General features: G+C 45.0%; 1 protein-coding gene across 1 annotated transcript in view; it reads right to left on the reverse strand.

The window, feature by feature from the left end:
- The window catches only part of LOC100465628 (dedicator of cytokinesis protein 2-like), a 101,231-nt gene that overhangs the window by 55,237 nt on the left and 27,187 nt on the right, over positions 1 to 18,807 (reverse strand). The window contains exons 6-7 of the mRNA XM_034656750.1: positions 11,255 to 11,403; positions 1,625 to 1,710 (exon numbers count right to left, since the gene is read on the reverse strand). Coding sequence (XP_034512641.1) covers positions 1,625 to 1,710; positions 11,255 to 11,403 — 235 coding nt within the window. The remainder of the gene's footprint in view (positions 1 to 1,624; positions 1,711 to 11,254; positions 11,404 to 18,807) is intronic.

The raw sequence follows: 18,807 nt of genomic DNA on the forward strand, positions 1-18,807 counted from the left end.
TTCTGGTGGAAAGGGGACAATTGACATGGAGACAGAAACTGGGAGTCAGGTGTCTGAGCAAAGTATATTTGCCAAGATTTTACCTGCTATATGGCAGATGATTTATAGTTATTCAGTCTTTAAAATAACCACAGGCTTATTATTCCCATTTTATATATGGAGATACTGAGGCTAAAGATGGTGGTTGGCCTAAAGTTATACAGATGCTAGGCGGTGGATCAGGGTTAAAAACCAATGTCTTTCTCCAAATATATACAATTGGTCAATATGCACATGAAACAATGCTCACCATCATTAGCCATCAAGGAAACGCAAATCAAAATGGCAATGATATCACTTTCACAGACGCTAGGATGGCTCTAATTAGTAATACAGATATTAGTAATACAGATATTAACAAGTGTTGAGGAGAACGTGGAGAAAATGGAACTCTCATACAGCTCGTAGGAATGTAAGTGGTCCAGTACTTTGGAAAACAGTCTCATGGTTCCTCAAAAGGCCAATTAGAGTTACCGAATGACCCAGCAATTCCACTCCTAGCTTTATACCTAAGAGAACTGTAAGCATATGTCCACACAAAAGCTTACACACGAATGCTCATAGCATCCTCATTCCTTATAGTGAAAAAGTAGAAACAGCCTAAATGTCCATTAATAGGCAAGTGAAGAAACAAAATGGGTGTGTCTAAACAGTGAAATATCAGTCAGCCACAAAAACAAATGAAGCGTTGCTACCTGCTACAGCGTGGATGACCCTTGGAAACACGTTATAAATAAGAAGCCAGGAACCGAGGACCATATATTGATTCCATTTATATGAAATGTGCAGAATAGACAAATCCACAGGGATGAGGGAGGGTGATGGCTAAAGGACATGGGGTTTCTCTTGGGAGAGAACAAACACGTTCTAAAACTGATTGCGGTTACGATTGTATAGCTCTGCAAATATACTAAAAGCCGTTGAGTTGTGCACTTTTAGTGGGCCGTATAGTATATAAATTATATCTCAGTAAGATGTTAAAACAAAACAGTGTCCTGACTCAGTGCTGACCACTGTGCACTGCCTCACTCAGGCCTGGGCCCCGAGGTCAGGCAGAGCCGGTTTGGGTCCCAGCCTGTTCACCCAACTAGCGTGTTCTAGTTTCCTCAGATGAGACCCTCCCGAGGGGCTCAGGGGCCAGCTCTGTGACATGGGATCAGAGAGTAGATGCAGCTAAATGAGGCAGTGCGCAGAGAGCATGTGGCACGCATCCATGTGTTGTATGAGCTCTACGTATGTTGGTCATGATCAACCTGTCTAAGATTAAAAGAGAAAAAAAGAAAAACTAGCAAGAATTATAAAATCACAGCAAAGAGGTGACAAAAGCGAACAGTTTGGTGGATTGTTTTCCTCTTCCTAATACAGAAAAGTTTCTTTTTATCTGCCCCATTCCATGAATATCAAAGAAACAACCACTCTAGAGAGATATTTGAGGTTTCTTTCAAAAGTGGAGTTTCTCCAATACCAGAGCCACCAGATAGATCTCCAGGGGAGGATAGAGCCTCCAAAGGCCCTGAGGTTCTGAGCCCTCCAGCCTCCAGCTGACCCCCCGGCTCCTCCCACGCATAGGGGGTGCTGAACTTACATCGACTCCAGCAGCTGCATGTACTGCTCATCCCCTCGGCCCCCTTCCACCTCATGGTCCAGCTTGAGGATGATTTCATTTTCAAACTGAAAAAATATGAGATGGAAATCAATAATAACAACGTTAGGAGGCTGAATGTTGAAATTAGTCAATTTGTTATTTTAAGCAAAACTTTAGGGAACACCCGTCATTTCTCAGGGTCAGTGTCAGGAACAACGGGAGTGCACACGGATCAGGATACTATGCCTGCCTTTGGGGAGTTCCCAGAGCACAGGGAAGAAAAGTAGATGGTAAGCACTGGAGAGAGAAAGAGGGAGAGAGGACAGAGAGAAAAAGAGAGTGAGCAAAGGGAAATGGCATTTCAAGCGGAGGGCACAGCGTGTGCAAAGACATGGAGGTATGTGACAGAGCCATGCATCTTCAGGGAATGGCACGTTGTCATGGACAGCTATCATTTCTGCCTGTCTGCCATGCCTTTCTCCATACTTTGGTGATCACACTGGCCCTAGTCTCCGTCTCTGGGATGTAGGTGAGCTTACCATGCCTTCTTAGCTCCAGGTATGGGCACAATACCCAGGCCTAGCTCTTAATCAGTATCTTTCATCATCTAGACACTAAGATTAATGAAGGCTCAGGCCAAGCCAGTGAGACTCAGAGGCTTTGCTGGAACCCCTAGCAAGGAGTCCGTCTGCTCCACATGAAGATGGAAGGCTGTAAGCCTGAGACTGCTGGAGACGAACACAATGAAAGAGCCTGCCTGGGCATGACACCGATACGGAGGAAAGCGGTAAGGGGGAGATGGAGAAACACTGAGCCCCAAGCCCATCCATACTTGTCGTATTTGTATGAGCTGATGCCTCAGAAAGTAAGGACTGGGGACAGCTGTAACGGTCAGAGATCAGACTAGGTAAGTGACTTGAAAGTGAGCACGCATCTACAGTCCCACCAAATCTTGTTACAGTGAAGCCGGAGAGTGTTCTGTCACCCTACTTTCACCATCAAGAAGCATCTCACCCACTTCAGTTCATGGCTTTTTCAATATTTTAAAGGGCCATGCTGGGTCCCTTTTCATGGCTATAACCTAAAAAGGTTTGTACTGTTTTAATAACATGCCCTGATGAGTCCATCCATATCATGAAGTGCACTTCTCAATTTTACCATTAAATAAGAAACTGCCACCTGGAGAAGGGAAGGAGGCCATTGGCAAAGGTTACCAAGGTCAAGGCAGTCTTTGGGTGGGCACTCCACTCCAGCTCTTCACCCAACCTCTCTACCTCCAGTCCTTAAAATAGCTCCATGAGGTCTGAAGGTCGTATTTAAGGAAGCTCCCCCCCCCTTTTTTTTAAGAGAGAGAGAGCATACACAAGCGGGGCGGAGGGAGAGGGAGAGAGAGAATCTCAAGCAGCCTCCACACCCATCATGGAGCCTGACATGGGGCTTGATATCATGACCCTGAGACCATGACTGAGCAGAAATCAAGAGTTGGATGCTTAATCAACTAAGCCACTCAGTGCCCCAAGGAGGATCACTTTTAAATGTCAAAATGCATGAAAAGCAGCCAGCCCTGGACTGGCTCCACTTCAGTGTCATGTATTATTAGCCATGAGGAAGTACAGGCTCAGGGAATTTAAGTGGCTTGTCTAAAGTCTCAGATGAATGGCAGAGGCCTTTTGGCAGGCTCTTTTTAGTGCACAAAGGATCAAGCCCAGTCTAGTTGGTTGGAGTCTTCTAGTGATGAAAGGCAGGGGCTGGAGTCACTCTCCCTTCAGCTCACATCTGTGGCGCCATTGTTCCCTCACTTTTGTGTGCTAAGGGCCAAGGAAAGGACCAGAAGCCTGTGCTGATACAACAGAAATAAGAAAATTTCCTGTGAGTTTCCACAGTTGGGGAAGATTTACGGAAGGTGGTTAGGGTTATGAAAAACATAAAAAGAAGGGCATTCTAGGTAGGAGGCATGGAGGGAGCAAAGGGTCGAGGTAAGAATGTAGAGAAAAATGAGGAAAACAGTTCATCAGGAACAGAGTTCAAGAAAGAGAGAAAGGGGAAAAAAAGTTATAATGGAGACCTACTAGATACGGGACAATCTGACAAGGGTCTGGGCTGCCAGCCTGCATGTGAATCACCGACCTTATATGATGCATTGTACTAAGCATCTCGTGGGCATCAAATATCATCCAGAGTCAAGGGCTGGGGCTATGTTGATTAGAGAGGTCTACTGAGCAAGCCTAGGGTGGGAAGAAATACAGCTGAAGGACTGACTACAAGCATGGGCTCTGATGTTAGACTGGCAGTCTTGACATGTCTGCTCGATTCCCTCCACCATCTTGCGAAAGCTAGTAGGTCTTCCTAATCCTGTTTCAGAGTTTATATCAGGGGTCAACAAATATTTTCTGTAAAGGGCCAGATTGTAAATATTTTAGGCTTTGCAGTTTGGATACAACTACTCAGCTCTGCTACTGTGACACAAAATCAACCATAGATAATACATAGACTAATCATCATGGCTGCATTTCCATAAAACTTTACTTACAAAGACAGGCAGCAGGACAGATGTGGCCCATCACTATACTAGTAGTACCTACTGCATGGGGTAGTTAGGAGGGCTGGAGGAGATTCACATACAAAGCACCAGGGGAGAGCATAAACTCAGGTATGCATCGGGTTTGCTCATCTGTTTATGATTTTTGCTAATATTATTGCTATTACTGCTGAATGTTACTGGAAAGCAGCTCTGGGGGAGAAAAAACAGCATTTTTTCTTCTCTGAGTTGTTCAATGGTAAATGTTGGCATGATTCCTCCTCATGTGATGAACTTGCCTTTAGAACAGAGAAGTGCATGGGGTAAATAAGCACTTGTCATAGGGTCACAAAAGAGCCTGCAGGGAAGGAAATTACAGGGTGCCAGGGGTTGTGCAGAGCTGGATGTTGCCATACCATGCCTGAGCCCTCCGGGGCAGGTTGGAGAGTGAGGGTTTCAGTCAGGCACATCCCAAAGCAGACTGTGGCCCATTTTGTTCCCCAGCAGGTGCCGTGCTCAGGAGTGCCTATGACCACAGCTTTTGGCATCCAAGAGACTTAGTTTGAGTCTTGCTTTGACTTTTTCCCCCACCATGTGACTTTGGACAAGTTAATAAGCTTTCTGGGACTCAATTTTCTCATCCATTACATGGAGATTTAAAACAGCACCTACTTAGAGTGGTGCTGGGAGGAGTTAACGGGAAAACACGTGAAAGGCTTAGCATGGTGCTTGGCACATAGTAAATGCTCAATAATTGTTAGCAATTATCATCATGACATTGTCGACACTGTCATTGTCAATAGCATCATAATCTCACTTAGTCTTTACAATAGCCAAGGGGGGTGGATATCATCATTCCTATTTTATAAAGAAGGAAACTGAGGCAAAGTGGAACCTTTGTCTTGGGTTTCATAGGATGGCTGGACTTGACCAGAGTAGGTCCAAGGGCCCAGCATTTGCTCCCAAACATACACTATGCTGTGCCACTGTGCAGAGCTTCTGGCTTCACCAAATCAATTCCATTTTCATCCACAGCTACACAGCTGCATCACATTGTTGACTCCTCCTCTACCCTTGTAGGGTGGGTATTCCTTAAGGAGTATCCGCAGGCTACTTTCACAGAAGTCAATGCTATAGAGGCCCAATACTAATCTTAAAAAGCCCTAGTCAGGGAAAAGGAAGTGAACTCTAGGAGCCCAGCCCTCTTGGGTGGGCCTCCCTCTTGCAGCATAATGACTCATGCGGGCCTCACATTTGCATCATGCCTTCCCTGCATTGCTTCTGCTGCTTCTCCTGACTGATTGAGAACATCTTGGCTATTTTCATTATTTGTTAGCCTAGAATCCTATGGAAGTGTGAATTTAGGAAACAAGAGCTCTTCTTCAAAGGTATGGTGCTGAATTTGACTTTGTATGGGAGGGGCAGAGATAGTGGGAAAGGCCAGGATGGCCGAGGGATAGCAGGGATGGAACTGGCCCTAGTATGTTAGCCTGTGGCTTCCCTTGTTAATGAAATGCTGCTTGTTAGGGGGTGGATGGAAGCTGACTTGGGTGGGGGTGGAGAGCTGGAGAGCTGTTAGACAATAATGTCATGTGAGAAGGGAGTCAGGGCAGCTTCCTAATTTTCTTTGAGTTATCTTGTCCCTGCGTGCTCCAGATCATCCCCCATAGAGCTCTGGTTTGGGAACCTATAATGGTATTATGATATTCATTTTACAGATAAAGAAACTGGGGCTGAAAGAGGTTAAATAACTTACCCAAATTTATTCAGCCCATAAGTAGCAAGCTTATCTGACTCTAAAGCGCACTGCCCGCAATACAGTAGGTGACCAGTATATATTTACTGAATCGATTGCTCTTTTCCACATTATGTTCTCAGACATTCGAATCACCACCTTACTCCATGCCAATACTCAATTTCAGTGGGATCTGCTAAACTGATATCTCTGTGTTTTAATTCATTCACCAAGCAATTATTGAACTTGTGCTGGGTTCTAGCTGCTATTCGAGGTGCTGCTATCAAATCCTATTACCTCTTCCACCTCTGAGAGAGGGATTTTCTCTGGAACCACTGCCTGCTGCAGCTCAGACCCTCAGGCTGATTGTTCCACAGTCCTTTCTATGATCTGTATCATAGGGAACCACTCTTCTCAGTCTCTGTGCACCAGTACTCTCACTCCTTCCCACCAACTTCACCTAGAAACCCCAAAGCCTCTCACTTCACAAGGAACTGTCCAGGAAGACAACTGGTCTACCCAGCCTCTGGGGATTACTCAAGCAGTGGTCAGCTACTCTCATTACCCTACATTATGAAAATATTCACTGGAGTGCTTCTCCCTGTGCCAAGGCTTTTCCTCTGAAATGTAGGATGCAAGTCTAGAGGCCTCCATTCATCCTGGTAACAGTGACATGGTTCCCACCATATTCATGACAGGTACTTGATAAGTGCTAGGAGTTCAGGAATGAGAGACTGGCTTTAGCCCTAAAAGAACTCACAGTCTCATAATAGAGACAGATCTATGAGTAGATCATCATGCAATGTGGGATAAGAGATATGCTTGAGGGGCGCCTGGGTGGCACAGCGGTTAAGCGTCTGCCTTCGGCTCAGGGCGTGATCCTGGCATTGTGGGATCGAGCCCCACATCAGGCTCCTCTGCTATGAGCCTGCTTCTTCTCTCCCACTCCCCCTGCTTGTGTTCCCTCTCTCGCTGGCTGTCTCTATCTCTGTCAAATAAATAAATAAAAAATCTTAAAAAAAAAAAGAGAGATGCTTGAGCCTCATGCAGGCAGGACAAGATGCGTTTTACTCTGACCAGGCATGGCCATGCCAGCCACAATGTGGCAACCCAAGGCTCCTTTTGCTGAAACTGACCTGTCCATAGCCCCACCAGGGGAATTATGGAGCGTACCAAGGATGGCACACCTAGTCTGAATCATAGGACAGAACCCCCTGAGATGGTCTTGGGTGAAGTGCTGTACTCATGAGGAGTAAAGGTTATCAGAAAAACTCATCAGCTCTCTTATTTGGGCTAGAGGATAAGACGGAGATCCGGCAATGAGGTTGCAAAAGAACTCAGAGCAGAAAGAGAGATTGCCCCAGACCCTCCTTTTTCCTACCCCCATCCCCCTTAAGTCCATCCCCCAACCCCTCCCTGTCCTAGTTCCAGCCCTTACACAACCTGCTTGAGCAAATCTGTCTTTTGCATCCATATGAACCACTGCCTCAGGAGCACAAAGTGCTGTCTCAAAATGTGAGGCCTCAGCTGAAGGATGAGTAGAATCTCTTCAGGTGAAGAAATCAAAGCAAGAGCCCGAGCAAAGACAGGGCAGCAAGAGAACCACAGGATGTTGGATACCAGTCCAGGGGGCATGGTGTGAACTGGGAGCAAGGGTCCTGCTAACTTTTCTCTGGGTTCTGCTATTTTCTTTAAGAAACTCAAATTTTAGAAAGGGAAGCCTGTCATCTTACAGGCACCTGGCTCCTAGCTGATAATTTTGGCATCATTCCCTCGTGCTAGTTTGCATACAATTCCTCCTGGATTTCAGACCCAGTTCTAGGGTTCACTCTGGATTTGACCATCAGGGCTTGGGGTTCATGAGGGACTGGTTTCCTCCTTTCCTGGGGACACTTTCTAGGGCTGCTTACTCTGAACCAAGGAGACATGCATAGATCTGCTCATTCCACAGCTGAGCTCCCACCAAGCACACCAGCTGGTTTTTTCATGGAAAGCTGCCCCATTAGTCAGGCTGATTGTCCTGTCTCTTTTGATGAGGGAAAAATTAAGAGAAGCAATTGGGGGAACATTATTACGATGAACACAGCTTGGATTGAGGAGTCCAAGGATGACCCCCAGTAGATGTCATGGAGATGCCACAATAAGGAAATCCTTTAAAGCAAGTAAAGAAAAAAAAAATCTTACTCAGGCAAGCCTCTGAAAGCTTCTAAACACATGAGGACACCAAAACAACTGTCAGGTCATAATCCAGAAATGAAGGGCTTGCTTGTTTTTTAAATATGGTGTTTCCTTTGCACATCTGCTCTCAGGACATCTTCTGAGCCAGCTGGTGCACACACCTCTGGAGGGAGTGCCGACCTGAGGGCAAGTATGATGCCCTTCATCTCACATTGTGTGACCTCTGCATGTTCCCAAGCTTCATACACCTCATTTTCCCCTTAAAAGGCAGTAGATTGCAAACTGCCTTCAAACATTCACTCTGGGTTTCACCTTCCACTCCGCCTGATCTCAATTGGTTGAATATGGTATCTTCCTCTATCTGACCTCCTCAACCTGATTTCTTTCCAGGCTCTTTGCCGAGGGGACAGCTGGTCACTAGCCTTTCTGGGACTAGACAGCTCCTGCTAATTAATCCCTAGGCAGGAGAGTACCCTCTCACACTGGTGTCATCAGAGCTAATTACAGATCTTGCTCAGCTTATAATGGGGCTATGTCCTGATAAACCCACTGCAAGTTGAAAATACAGTTAAGTTGAAAATGCATTTAAAATCCGTACCCTATTGAACATCATAGCGTAGCCCAGCCTACCTTAAACATGTTCAAGACACTTACATTGCCTATCGTTGGGCAAAATCATCTAATGTAAAACCTATTTTATAATAAAATGTTGATTAGCTCATGTAATTTACTGAATATTATACTGAAAGTGAAAAAGAATGGTTGTATGGGCATAGAATGGCTCCAAGTATATCAGTAGTTTATCCTCATGATCATGTGGCTGACTGGGAGCTGGGGCTCACTGCTGCTTCCCAGCAACACGAGAGAGAATCCACTGCATGTTGCCAGCCCAGAAAAAGATCAAAATTCAAAATTCAAGGTAAGGTTTCTACTGAATGTGTATCACTTTCACACCATTGTAGAGTCAAAATATCGTAAATCGGACCATTGTAAGTTGAGGACCACTTGTAGTGTCTTTTTCCCCTTAGAACAATGTTTTCCAAAGTGATTGGCAGAATGGCACATCTAATTGATACTTCTTGACAAATAAGTTTGAGAAATTGAGCAGATCTGTTTACAGTAGAATGTGTCAGTGCTTTGACTATGTTAATGTGCACTGGAAATCTCCAAGGGGATACCATATGCAGTGGCTTCCAAAGGTATTTAGCCTTCAAACCCCCTTCCCTAGAGCATCTGTTAGGATTAGTGCTCTGTAGAACATATTTTGTGAAACCACTGCTGGAGAGGATGCCAAGCATTCTCTCACTCAGCCAACATTTACTGTGACAATACCAGGGGCTGGATAATGCAGTAGGCACAACATGGTTTGGGGACTATAGTGACTTGTGTGTTGCAGTCTCTGCCCCACCTCTTTGTTGACATATGACTTTGGTCAAGTGACTTTACCTCGCTAGGCTTCAATATGTTCATCTTTAAAATGGGCATGATAATGCTATCTAACTCATAGGGTTGCAATAAACAAGAGCATATGAACTAACATAGAGAAAGTACTTATAGTGCCTGACACTATGGTACCCAGGTCACGGCAGCCATTTCTGTCATCATCATCATCATCATCATCACTTTTATTAGATAAGGATGAGGAAGATGCAGAGAATACTCAGAAATGAGCATAAGGCAAGGCAGTATATAATCATCATACCTCAGAGAGATAAAATGATGTAGGGATAGAGGGAAAAGTCTCTTAATGGACAAAGTTCTGCAATGGACTTTGCAGGATCAGTAGGAGTTTAGGTGTTGGCAGGCAGGACTGGGAACAGGGCAGAGTAGTAGCAGGAAGGAGAAATGCACAGAGGAGGATGCTGACCAAGGCATCCCAAATCAGGTGAGCTGTGGGAATAGCTGGAGAACAGGTGACGTGGGAAAAGAGGTGGGGATAATGGCTGAGAAGGCTGATGGAAGGCCAGAGCAGGAAGGGCCCTGAATGCAGGCAGAAGGGTTTGGATGTTACTGGGCGAGGATTAGAGAACCAATAAGCAAGAAAGGGGTAAGATCTGTAAGGATTTTAAGAAAAGGCAGTTTGGAATCTGCTACCTTTTTTTTTTTTTTAAGATTTTATTTATTTATTTATTTGACAGAGAGAGACAGCCAGCGAGAGAGGGAACACAAGCAGGAGGAGTGGGAGAGGAAGAAGCAGGCTCCCAGCGGAGGAGCCTGATGTGGGACTCGATCCCAGAATGCTGGGATCACATCCTGAGCCGAAGGCAGACGCTAAATGACTGAGCCATCCAGGCGCCCCAGAATCTGCTACCTTTTAAGTATGTGTTTTAAGGGAAATTTTTTGGCGGCAGGAAATAGTCTAGAACAAGAGGCAGCAATGCTGGGGGAGGAGGAGGGCAAACCCATTAAGGGTAAAACGAGGTAGGAAGGTGTGGCAGAGAGGACAGAGGGTCAAGATCTGAGGGAGCCACTAAGGCAGCCCGAGAAGACTTAAACACCAACCTTCCTGAACTGGGCAAAACTACTGGACACCGCCAGGAACCTATTGTGGAACAGGTGCCTAGTGCACTGTCAGAAGGTTCTGTAGTGACTGGGCCCAGAAGGTGGTCCTCGCTCTTCAGGCTTCACGGGACTTTTCAAAGAAAATACTTGGCCAATGACACTTGTGTTTCACACAAGTTGCTCGCTCCCTCCACACTGGGGAAAGCCTCCTATTGCCATGGTGGCTCCACAGGTCTCTCCTGGGCAATGGGCCTGTGACGCCATTCATTGTCAATTTTGACTCATGGCTGAGTATGACTCCTAGGAGGGTCAGCTCTTTCTAGACAATATAGATCTTCCAGGTTGTCCCAGAATAGAAAGTGCTGAACAGAGGCAGGTGCAAGATGTGGGCAGGTGGGAGGGGTGGGCTCTTTGGACACACCTGGAGGGAACTCTTAGGTAGGGAAGTAGGGTACTTGTACTATTGAGAAAGGGACCAAGCTGATACACAGCAAGAAAGTGCATTTTAATCTTGGCCTTGGGCAGAAAAGCGTGATAGAATAGTGACCAAATCTGATCTGCCAGCTCATTCTGGGCACATGAATAATGTCCCTATCCTACCGTCAAGGCCCTGAATGAAGCCCAGGCAGATGGAACGAGGATATCATTATCGGGAAATGGGTTAGGGATCAGGGAGGATTCTAGTCTCATTTTTTACCTTTTTGAAATCCCCACTCCTTTGATATTCACACAGCATCATGTCGAAGAAGATTGGTATGGTGGCTTTTCGGAGCTCAGCCTCAGGGATAAGTGTCATCTCTAATATAGGTCCCACCATGCCTGGGATGAAGCAGATTTTGTTCTGGCCTGTAAGGGAAGAGGAACATGGACACATAAAACAGTTTTCATGATGCACAGATCCTCCTCAGACCAAGACTGGAGAAAGGAAAAAAAAAAAAGGGAGGCAGAATAGTAGAAATAATAGTTAACACTTATATAGTTGTTTACGGGAGCCAGGCACCATTTTGAACACTTTACATATATTAACTCCTGTAAGAGGTGCATGCATCATCCAGAACGAGCTGTTATTAAGGATAATAACATGGATATGTATAAAGCACATCACTGTTTACAAGGGTTTTCACCTGCATGATTTCCTTGGCAAATGGAGCCCTGATGGAATATGTTAGTGATGGCAAATCTCTAACACGGATGCTTGAAATTATGCCTGTCTGCATCACAAACCATGTTTCTGAGACTGGAGAACATGCTTTTAACAACTGTTTCATGAAACAAGAAAAGCAAAATTTGCTGCTAAGAATCTGCTATAATAGGAGGGTCAGTGGAATCGTGAGCCGTACTCACAGCCCTTCCTTCAAGGGAACAGTATGACCAATGGAATGATGAGTGGATGACAAGGCATTCCCATGAACCGCCTCTGGCTCTTGGCATTCCAGCTATGCTGGACTGCTTCCAGTGTCCCAAACTCACTTTGTGTCCTCCACCGCCAGGCCTATGAACACGCTGCTCCTTTGTGGATAATAGTTTTTTGTTTCCCCTGTCTGTGCCCAACACCCCCATTGTCACCTGGATTCCCCTGGATGGGTCCCAGGAGTTATGTTGATAACAACTCCTAGCACAAGCCCTCCCAACCCCAGTGAAGTCAGAACCCCTGCTCTGGCTTCTTATGCTGTGCGTTCTCACCCAACTTTGCAATGATGTCTTTGTTTGTGGAATATTATGATAAATGTCTGTCTCCCCCATTTCATGAGAGTGTGAGATAATGTCTGTTCTCACCTTCATATCTGTGGCACTGAGTATAGAACATTTAGATGTTCAATAAATGTCTATTGAATGAAGAAATAAATTTGTCAGCACCGATACTCATTAGCTATATGACTTGAATATGCATCTTATAAAATGCAATAGCAACACCCACCTGTCGAGAAGACCATATGAAAATACACCTGTGCGTACTGAGCGCAGAGCCTGGAAGAATCAGCACTCATGGGCACCGCTAGTATGGCCCAGTGGTTAAGCGTACTGAACCTGGAGCTAGAAGGACTGAATTTGTAAACTGACTCCATCAACTAGCTATGTGATGTTGGACAAGCTGATCTTACCACTTGGGGACTCAGTGTCTTCATCTGTAACATGAGAGAATAATAGTATTTATTTGATAGGGTCATTGTGGAGAACACGTGGATGATTATTTCCCAAGCACCTAGGACCGTGCTTGCCATGTGCCATACTTGACACAGGGTTAGCTATTGCTCTTCTGATGTTTGACCAGAAGGGACCATTAAGGACAGCCTTGTTGAGCAGAACTAAGCAGACTCCTGAGTATACACACAGGAGATGTGGCAGAGAAAAGGCACGAAGAAGGGCACTTAGGAGTTGCAGGGACTTCCTGGGGAGCGAGGGGAAGTATATCCACACAGCCCTGTCATCGAAGCTGACACCCGACTGTTCCATCAGCTGCCTCTTTCTTCTGAGTCTCAGAGCCCAAGAATCCCATCCGGGTTTTCTCCACTGTCAGGACAAACACTTGGAGTCTTAACCTAGGACAGAGAGCTCCTGGGGGTGCAGAAACTCAGGTGGCATGGTGTACAGCCCAGTGCTGTTGCTTTCAATTAAAGCTCAGAAAAGGAGCCAAGAGGGAAGGCAGCAAGAAGATGAATTTTCATTCAGCCTAAATGAGGCTTAATGTTCAAGTATTTCCCCAGAATTCAGATAAAAAAGGCATCATCCTCAGACTATCTTCAGTTAGTGAGAATGAAGTGGTGAAGTCAGGCAGAGAGTTGAGTGAAATATAAAGACACTTGTCCAGGATATCCGCTTCATTATACGATGCATTTGGATTACATTTGAGCTTCAAGCCTTCGCTTTGGCCCAAATAGAAAAGAAAAAAAAATGTACTTTCCAGCAGGTTTATAGTGATTGCTAATCTAGGTTTTTGATTTCGTCCTTCAAGATCCTTTAAACCTACAGTGGGGTTTTAAAATTCAAAGTCAAGTGCAATAATAAGTAGAAAGTAAATGGGAAACTGTCAGATAAGCCACCACGGAATGGAGAAATTGCTTATGCAACAAAGGCCTTTAGAATACTGGAGGGCATTGGCTATGATAAGGATATATTTAAGATGGTTTAAAATAAAGAGCGGACATGCTGTAGACCAGGGATTTCTTAAGATACTTTTGACCTGCATTCTTTGCAGTCAGTTGAAGGGGTGTTTGGAAGAATAGGGAAAATGGAGAGAGATGCTGATCTCTAAATACAGTGTGAGCTAAATGCCCCTTACAATGTTCCATGAAGAGATTTTATTCATTTACATCAAAAATGGAATTTCAGCTCATTGGATTTTGTGTTCAAATAATCGGAATGTGCATGTATGTATGTCTTTATATACACAGACACGTGTGCATGTGCAAACACAGAACATACTTGAGGCTAATTGAATGCAAACTCATTTGGGGAAAAAAAATCCTCATTCAAGAGACACACCTGCTGCTGTATTCAAAAAAAGGCAAGGCAAGGAATCAGTAAGAGGGTCTTTTTGCATATAATGGAGGCTGAATCTCACTGAGAACAGATACCAATTAGAAAAGGCTTTTAAAGTGCCAATAAGGCAGCAGGATAAATCCAAATGCCAAATTACATAGGCTCTGGGAAAGGCTCTGGTGGAAATGAGAGCACACAGAAGAGCTTCGGTGTGTGGGTGGAAAGGAGTCCTGTGTGTTCCCTGGCCTGGGCTGCTAATCTGTACAATGGCCTCATCTATCACACCTCTCAGGAGGAGACTGTAAGACTGAACACAAAGGGTATGAGAGCACTAAGAAGATGACCTGGCAAAAAAGGAAGAGGGGATAAGGGAAGTGGGGGGGAAGGAGGAAGGAAGGAGACCATCACTGCGAACCTGCTGAGAGGAGTGGAACATGTCACTGACCTTGTGAGGCTGATAGGGACAGAAGGGGCACTCTTTCGGAGAGTGTATGGCTCTCTAAAGGTGGGCACAGACTCTGAAATGAACAGAGATGAGGGCAAGTTATGACCTCCTGGAGTTCAGAGTCCCACATCTTTCTGGGGACTCCGAAATAAAACTGGGCTGATCCGGAAAGATCACTCGTTCAGTGAAAAAGGGGAAGAAAGAACACAGATCTCTGCTGCTCTGACTCAGGCTTGGAGAAGCTCCCTTCTGGCACTGCTCCCAGACGGGCAGGCTGTTTGCTCCTCATCACCCAGCATGTGCCCAGCTCCAGATCCCTTCCAGGCCTTCAGAACCACTGAGCCCTACAACCTGGATCAGGTCCCACTGCCACCACTCCATGGCCGTGTTGCTTTGTCATTTAACTTCCCCAAGCCTCTGTTAGCCCATCTGTAAAATGGAGATAAAAATAATCCCCGCCTGGTAGGATTGTTGAGAAGCTTAAAAGAGTTAATGTAAACAAAGGGCTCTGCAGAGTGGCTGGCTCATGAGAAAGGCTCAGGAAGTACTGATGGTGATCGTGGTGATGGTGGTGAGTAGTATGGGCTCAGCCTCTGCTGGGCTCTGGAAAAAGCAACATGCGAAGACACGTTCCAACTCATGGAGCTCCCTGGAGCTTTCCATGGAACTTTTTAGGACTGTCAATTTATCTGTTCACCTCCAGAGTAAAGAGGAGGCATGGGGAGAGGTCAGGATGGATGTATCTTCTCTCCCATGGCAGACACTCATGACTGTCCTGACCCTTCTCTGTCCTATCTAAATATTTTATAATCTGTCCTCAAAACTGCTTGAAAAGTCCCAATCTGACCATGCTGATCCACACTTTACAACCCTTCCGTGGCTTCTGTTGCTCTTGGGACCAGTTCTGCTGGCCCGTTTGGTCCAATACTCCTACTCCATACCCCATCCCTTCCTCTTGCCTGCCTGTGCCCCCTCCATGGCCTGCCTCTGCTCCTCGGGCCTGCATATGTGCCCTCCTCTGGCCACCATTCTCTCCCCTCCCTCTCCCGGACTCCATTTTCACTCCCTACCCCCACCTGCCTTCACAAGTAAATCCCAGTCATTCTCCAATGTCATTTAATCGAGTATGGAAGTTACAGGCGCATGTATCTTTGGAGAACTTGAGGTTAGTCCAACAGGAGATATGCTGTGATATAGCTCTGAGGGAGTCATAGGTGCTGTACGAAAAGTCCACTAGATTTCAAAGAATGAGTTCTGGAAACCAAAAACAAAACTAACTTATCTCAATAATGTTTTGTATTGATTACATGTTGAAATGATAAGATTTTGGAATATGGGTTAAATAAAATATATTGGAACATTAATCTCACTATTTCTTTTTACTTAAAAAAACTGTGGACATTAGAGCATTTGCATTTAGACAGGTGGCTCACATTCCAGTCCCACAGGACAGTATTGCTCTGGAGTAAGATTCTTCACTCTTCCTCATCTAGGCCATCCTGGGCTCCCTCAGGAGGCAGGAGTCCTTTGTAGACTCTCCGGGTGCCACAAGCTTCTGCTCGACAGTTATTTCCCCTTTGGCCATAACAAAACAGCTCTGCAATTAGTAGGTTACTATTCAGCGCAATGGCCACACATCCATGAGGTCAAGGGCTATATCTCTAACCTATTTCCAGTTGCAGCCCCAGACTCTGGCACAGTGCCTGTCATGTAGAAGGAGCTTGTATTCGTTTCTTGTTGTTGCTGTTGTAAACCACCATAAGCTTAGTGGCTAACACAGTACAAATTTATTACCTTATGCCTCTTGAGGTTAGAAGTCTGAAATGGGTTTCATTGACCTAAGATCAAGGTGTGAGCAGGGCTGAGTTCCTTTTGGAGGGTCTCAGGAAGAAACTATGTGCTTCCCTTTTGCAGTTTCTAGAGGCCGCCTACATTTCTTGGCTCCTGGTCTCTCCTCCACCTTTAAAGCCAGTAATGCATCTTCTTCACATCCCTCTTTGACTCCCCTGCCTCCTTTTATTCACTTCTAAGAACCTGTAGTTGCAGTGGGTTCACCTGCATAGTCCAGGATACTCTCACCATCTTCAAGATTCTTCTTCTTCTTTTTTTTTTCCCCCATCTTCAAGTTTCTTAATCAGGTATGAAAAGTCCACTTTGTAAGGTAATATATCCACAGTTTCTAGGGATTAGGACATAGACATCTTTGGGGAAATGTTATTGGGCCTACCACAGTGCTCAATATTTGTTGTTAATTGAATTAATTAATAATCGAACGGATGAATGGATGGATGGATGTCTCTGTAATCCCATTTTATATTTCTTGCCAGCAGCTTCTCCCCAACCCTAAGAAGCCATGCTTAGTGCAGGCTGGTTGCTCTCCTGGAACACCTGTCCTTTCCCCTCTTTCTTTCAGTCTGGACATGGGCCATCCTGGGGTCTTGAATGAGACCCTCAAGAGCCATTTACCCCAGGGGAGCCATCCGTATTGTCCTCATCTACCCCCCATTTGCCCGAACTCTTAAGTCGCCACCACACATTCCGTGTTAAGGAACATACTCTAGGCTTGTTCTTTAACCTCTTAGTTTGTTCTAGATGGTGGCTCTTCCTGGCACATCAGGGACCATGTCTTATCTTTCTCCAACTCTCCTACTCTTCCCTGGAGCTTAGTGCTGAGTTGAGCACTCCATAGATGCTAAAAGAGTAAAGGCCCAGCTCTCACAGCTTTGCCAGTAGCAACCTCCCTACATACAAGGCCACGATGCCAGTCACTAGAATTTGTCTTTCTTTCCCACAAAGACTGTTAACACAGCAGCCTGATGTTAACCTAAGTGAATGTGGAATGGTTAAGTGCAGTCATTTTGGCAAAATGTGCATTGCTTCACTCCAAGCAGAAATCAAATGTTATGATGTTACACTATCAGGAAAAGTACATTCCATTTGGCATAGTCCCAGGATCCAAAAACAAAATGGCATTAACCCTTTAGTGGCCTGGTCCTGGTAACAAGATGTGGTCCTTCTCTCCATTAAGACCTTCCCACGTGTACCCTCTCTCACAAAAGCACACATGCACACACACAGGCATTCACACACACACACACACACACACATTTGTCTAGGCTTTTCTCTGAAGAATGTTGAATAATCTTCAAGCCTGAGATTATCTTTGCAATTAGCTATCTTATAATCACAGGATTGCTCAAATCTTTGCTGATGAGAAGAAGAAGATGATGATACGGATGATCACGGTGATGATGTCCGGATTGCTTTGGGCATTAAAACAAAATTTAAAAGGTTAACACACATTATGATTTACTCATTATCTATAGTCTTTGAAAAGCAGTTTGCTATTCCACACTCTTTGAAAATAATTTGCATATTCTGAAAAAAAATATTAGTAAGAACCCTGGACTTGGGATCAAGAGACAGGATCTTTCACCTCAGCTGAAGCACTGGTTTGTTGTTGACCTTGAATGTCCTTATGCCTCTCTGGGCCTCAGTGAGCTCACCTATAAAATGGGAGGGGGTTGAATTAGATGATATACCAGTTAGGGATGTAACAGCTTCTGATTAGCAAGGCTAAACCGAGCAATTTCTACTTTAGCTTTCTTCCTTAACAAGAAGTCAAAAGATGGTCAGTCAAGAGTTACTCCTCCATCCTTAGCATACAACTTTCATCTTCATAGCTTCAAACTGGCTATTGAACCTCCAGGCATCTTGTTGTTTTCCAGAAAGGAAGATAGGAAGGACTATGGGCAAAACATGTGTTGCGCTCACTGAATTTTTCCCTTTCCCTTTGGTTTTAATTGGACAAAAAGGATTTCCTGAAGCCCCAACAAGTTTGTTTCTGCTGATTCTCTTTGGACAGAGATGGGTCATATGGCCATCACCTGCTACAAGACATTGTTTACTGAGCAAATTGTGATCATGAAAAAAAATAAAGCAGGATTCAGTTAACCAGGAAGAAGGGAAGAATGGCTGTTGTGTGGGCTCTCAGCTGTGTCTGCCACAGATGGCTTCTAAGTTTCACTTTGTCTTGAATATTCCATGGATTGTACTTTAAAACCTATCATTACCCATTACATTTGTCTCTAGTGCTTGTATACAGTGCTTGGTCCTGGTTTGGATTAGCAGGTTAACCTCATTAGCAAACTAGGAGAAAGCAGGCTAATGCCAAGATCCAGTGGAACACATGATCGGGTAGGGATGGGGAATTATATCCATTCACTCTGCCTCCTCTGTCTGTTCTCTTATCCCTGAAGGAGACAGGCAAGGAGAAGGCAGCTATGCAACTAATAAGTAATAGGAAAATCCCTTCAGGCTGATAT

This window comes from Ailuropoda melanoleuca, chromosome 3, assembly GCF_002007445.2.
Source record: "Ailuropoda melanoleuca isolate Jingjing chromosome 3, ASM200744v2, whole genome shotgun sequence".
Taxonomy (NCBI): Eukaryota; Metazoa; Chordata; class Mammalia; order Carnivora; family Ursidae; genus Ailuropoda; species Ailuropoda melanoleuca.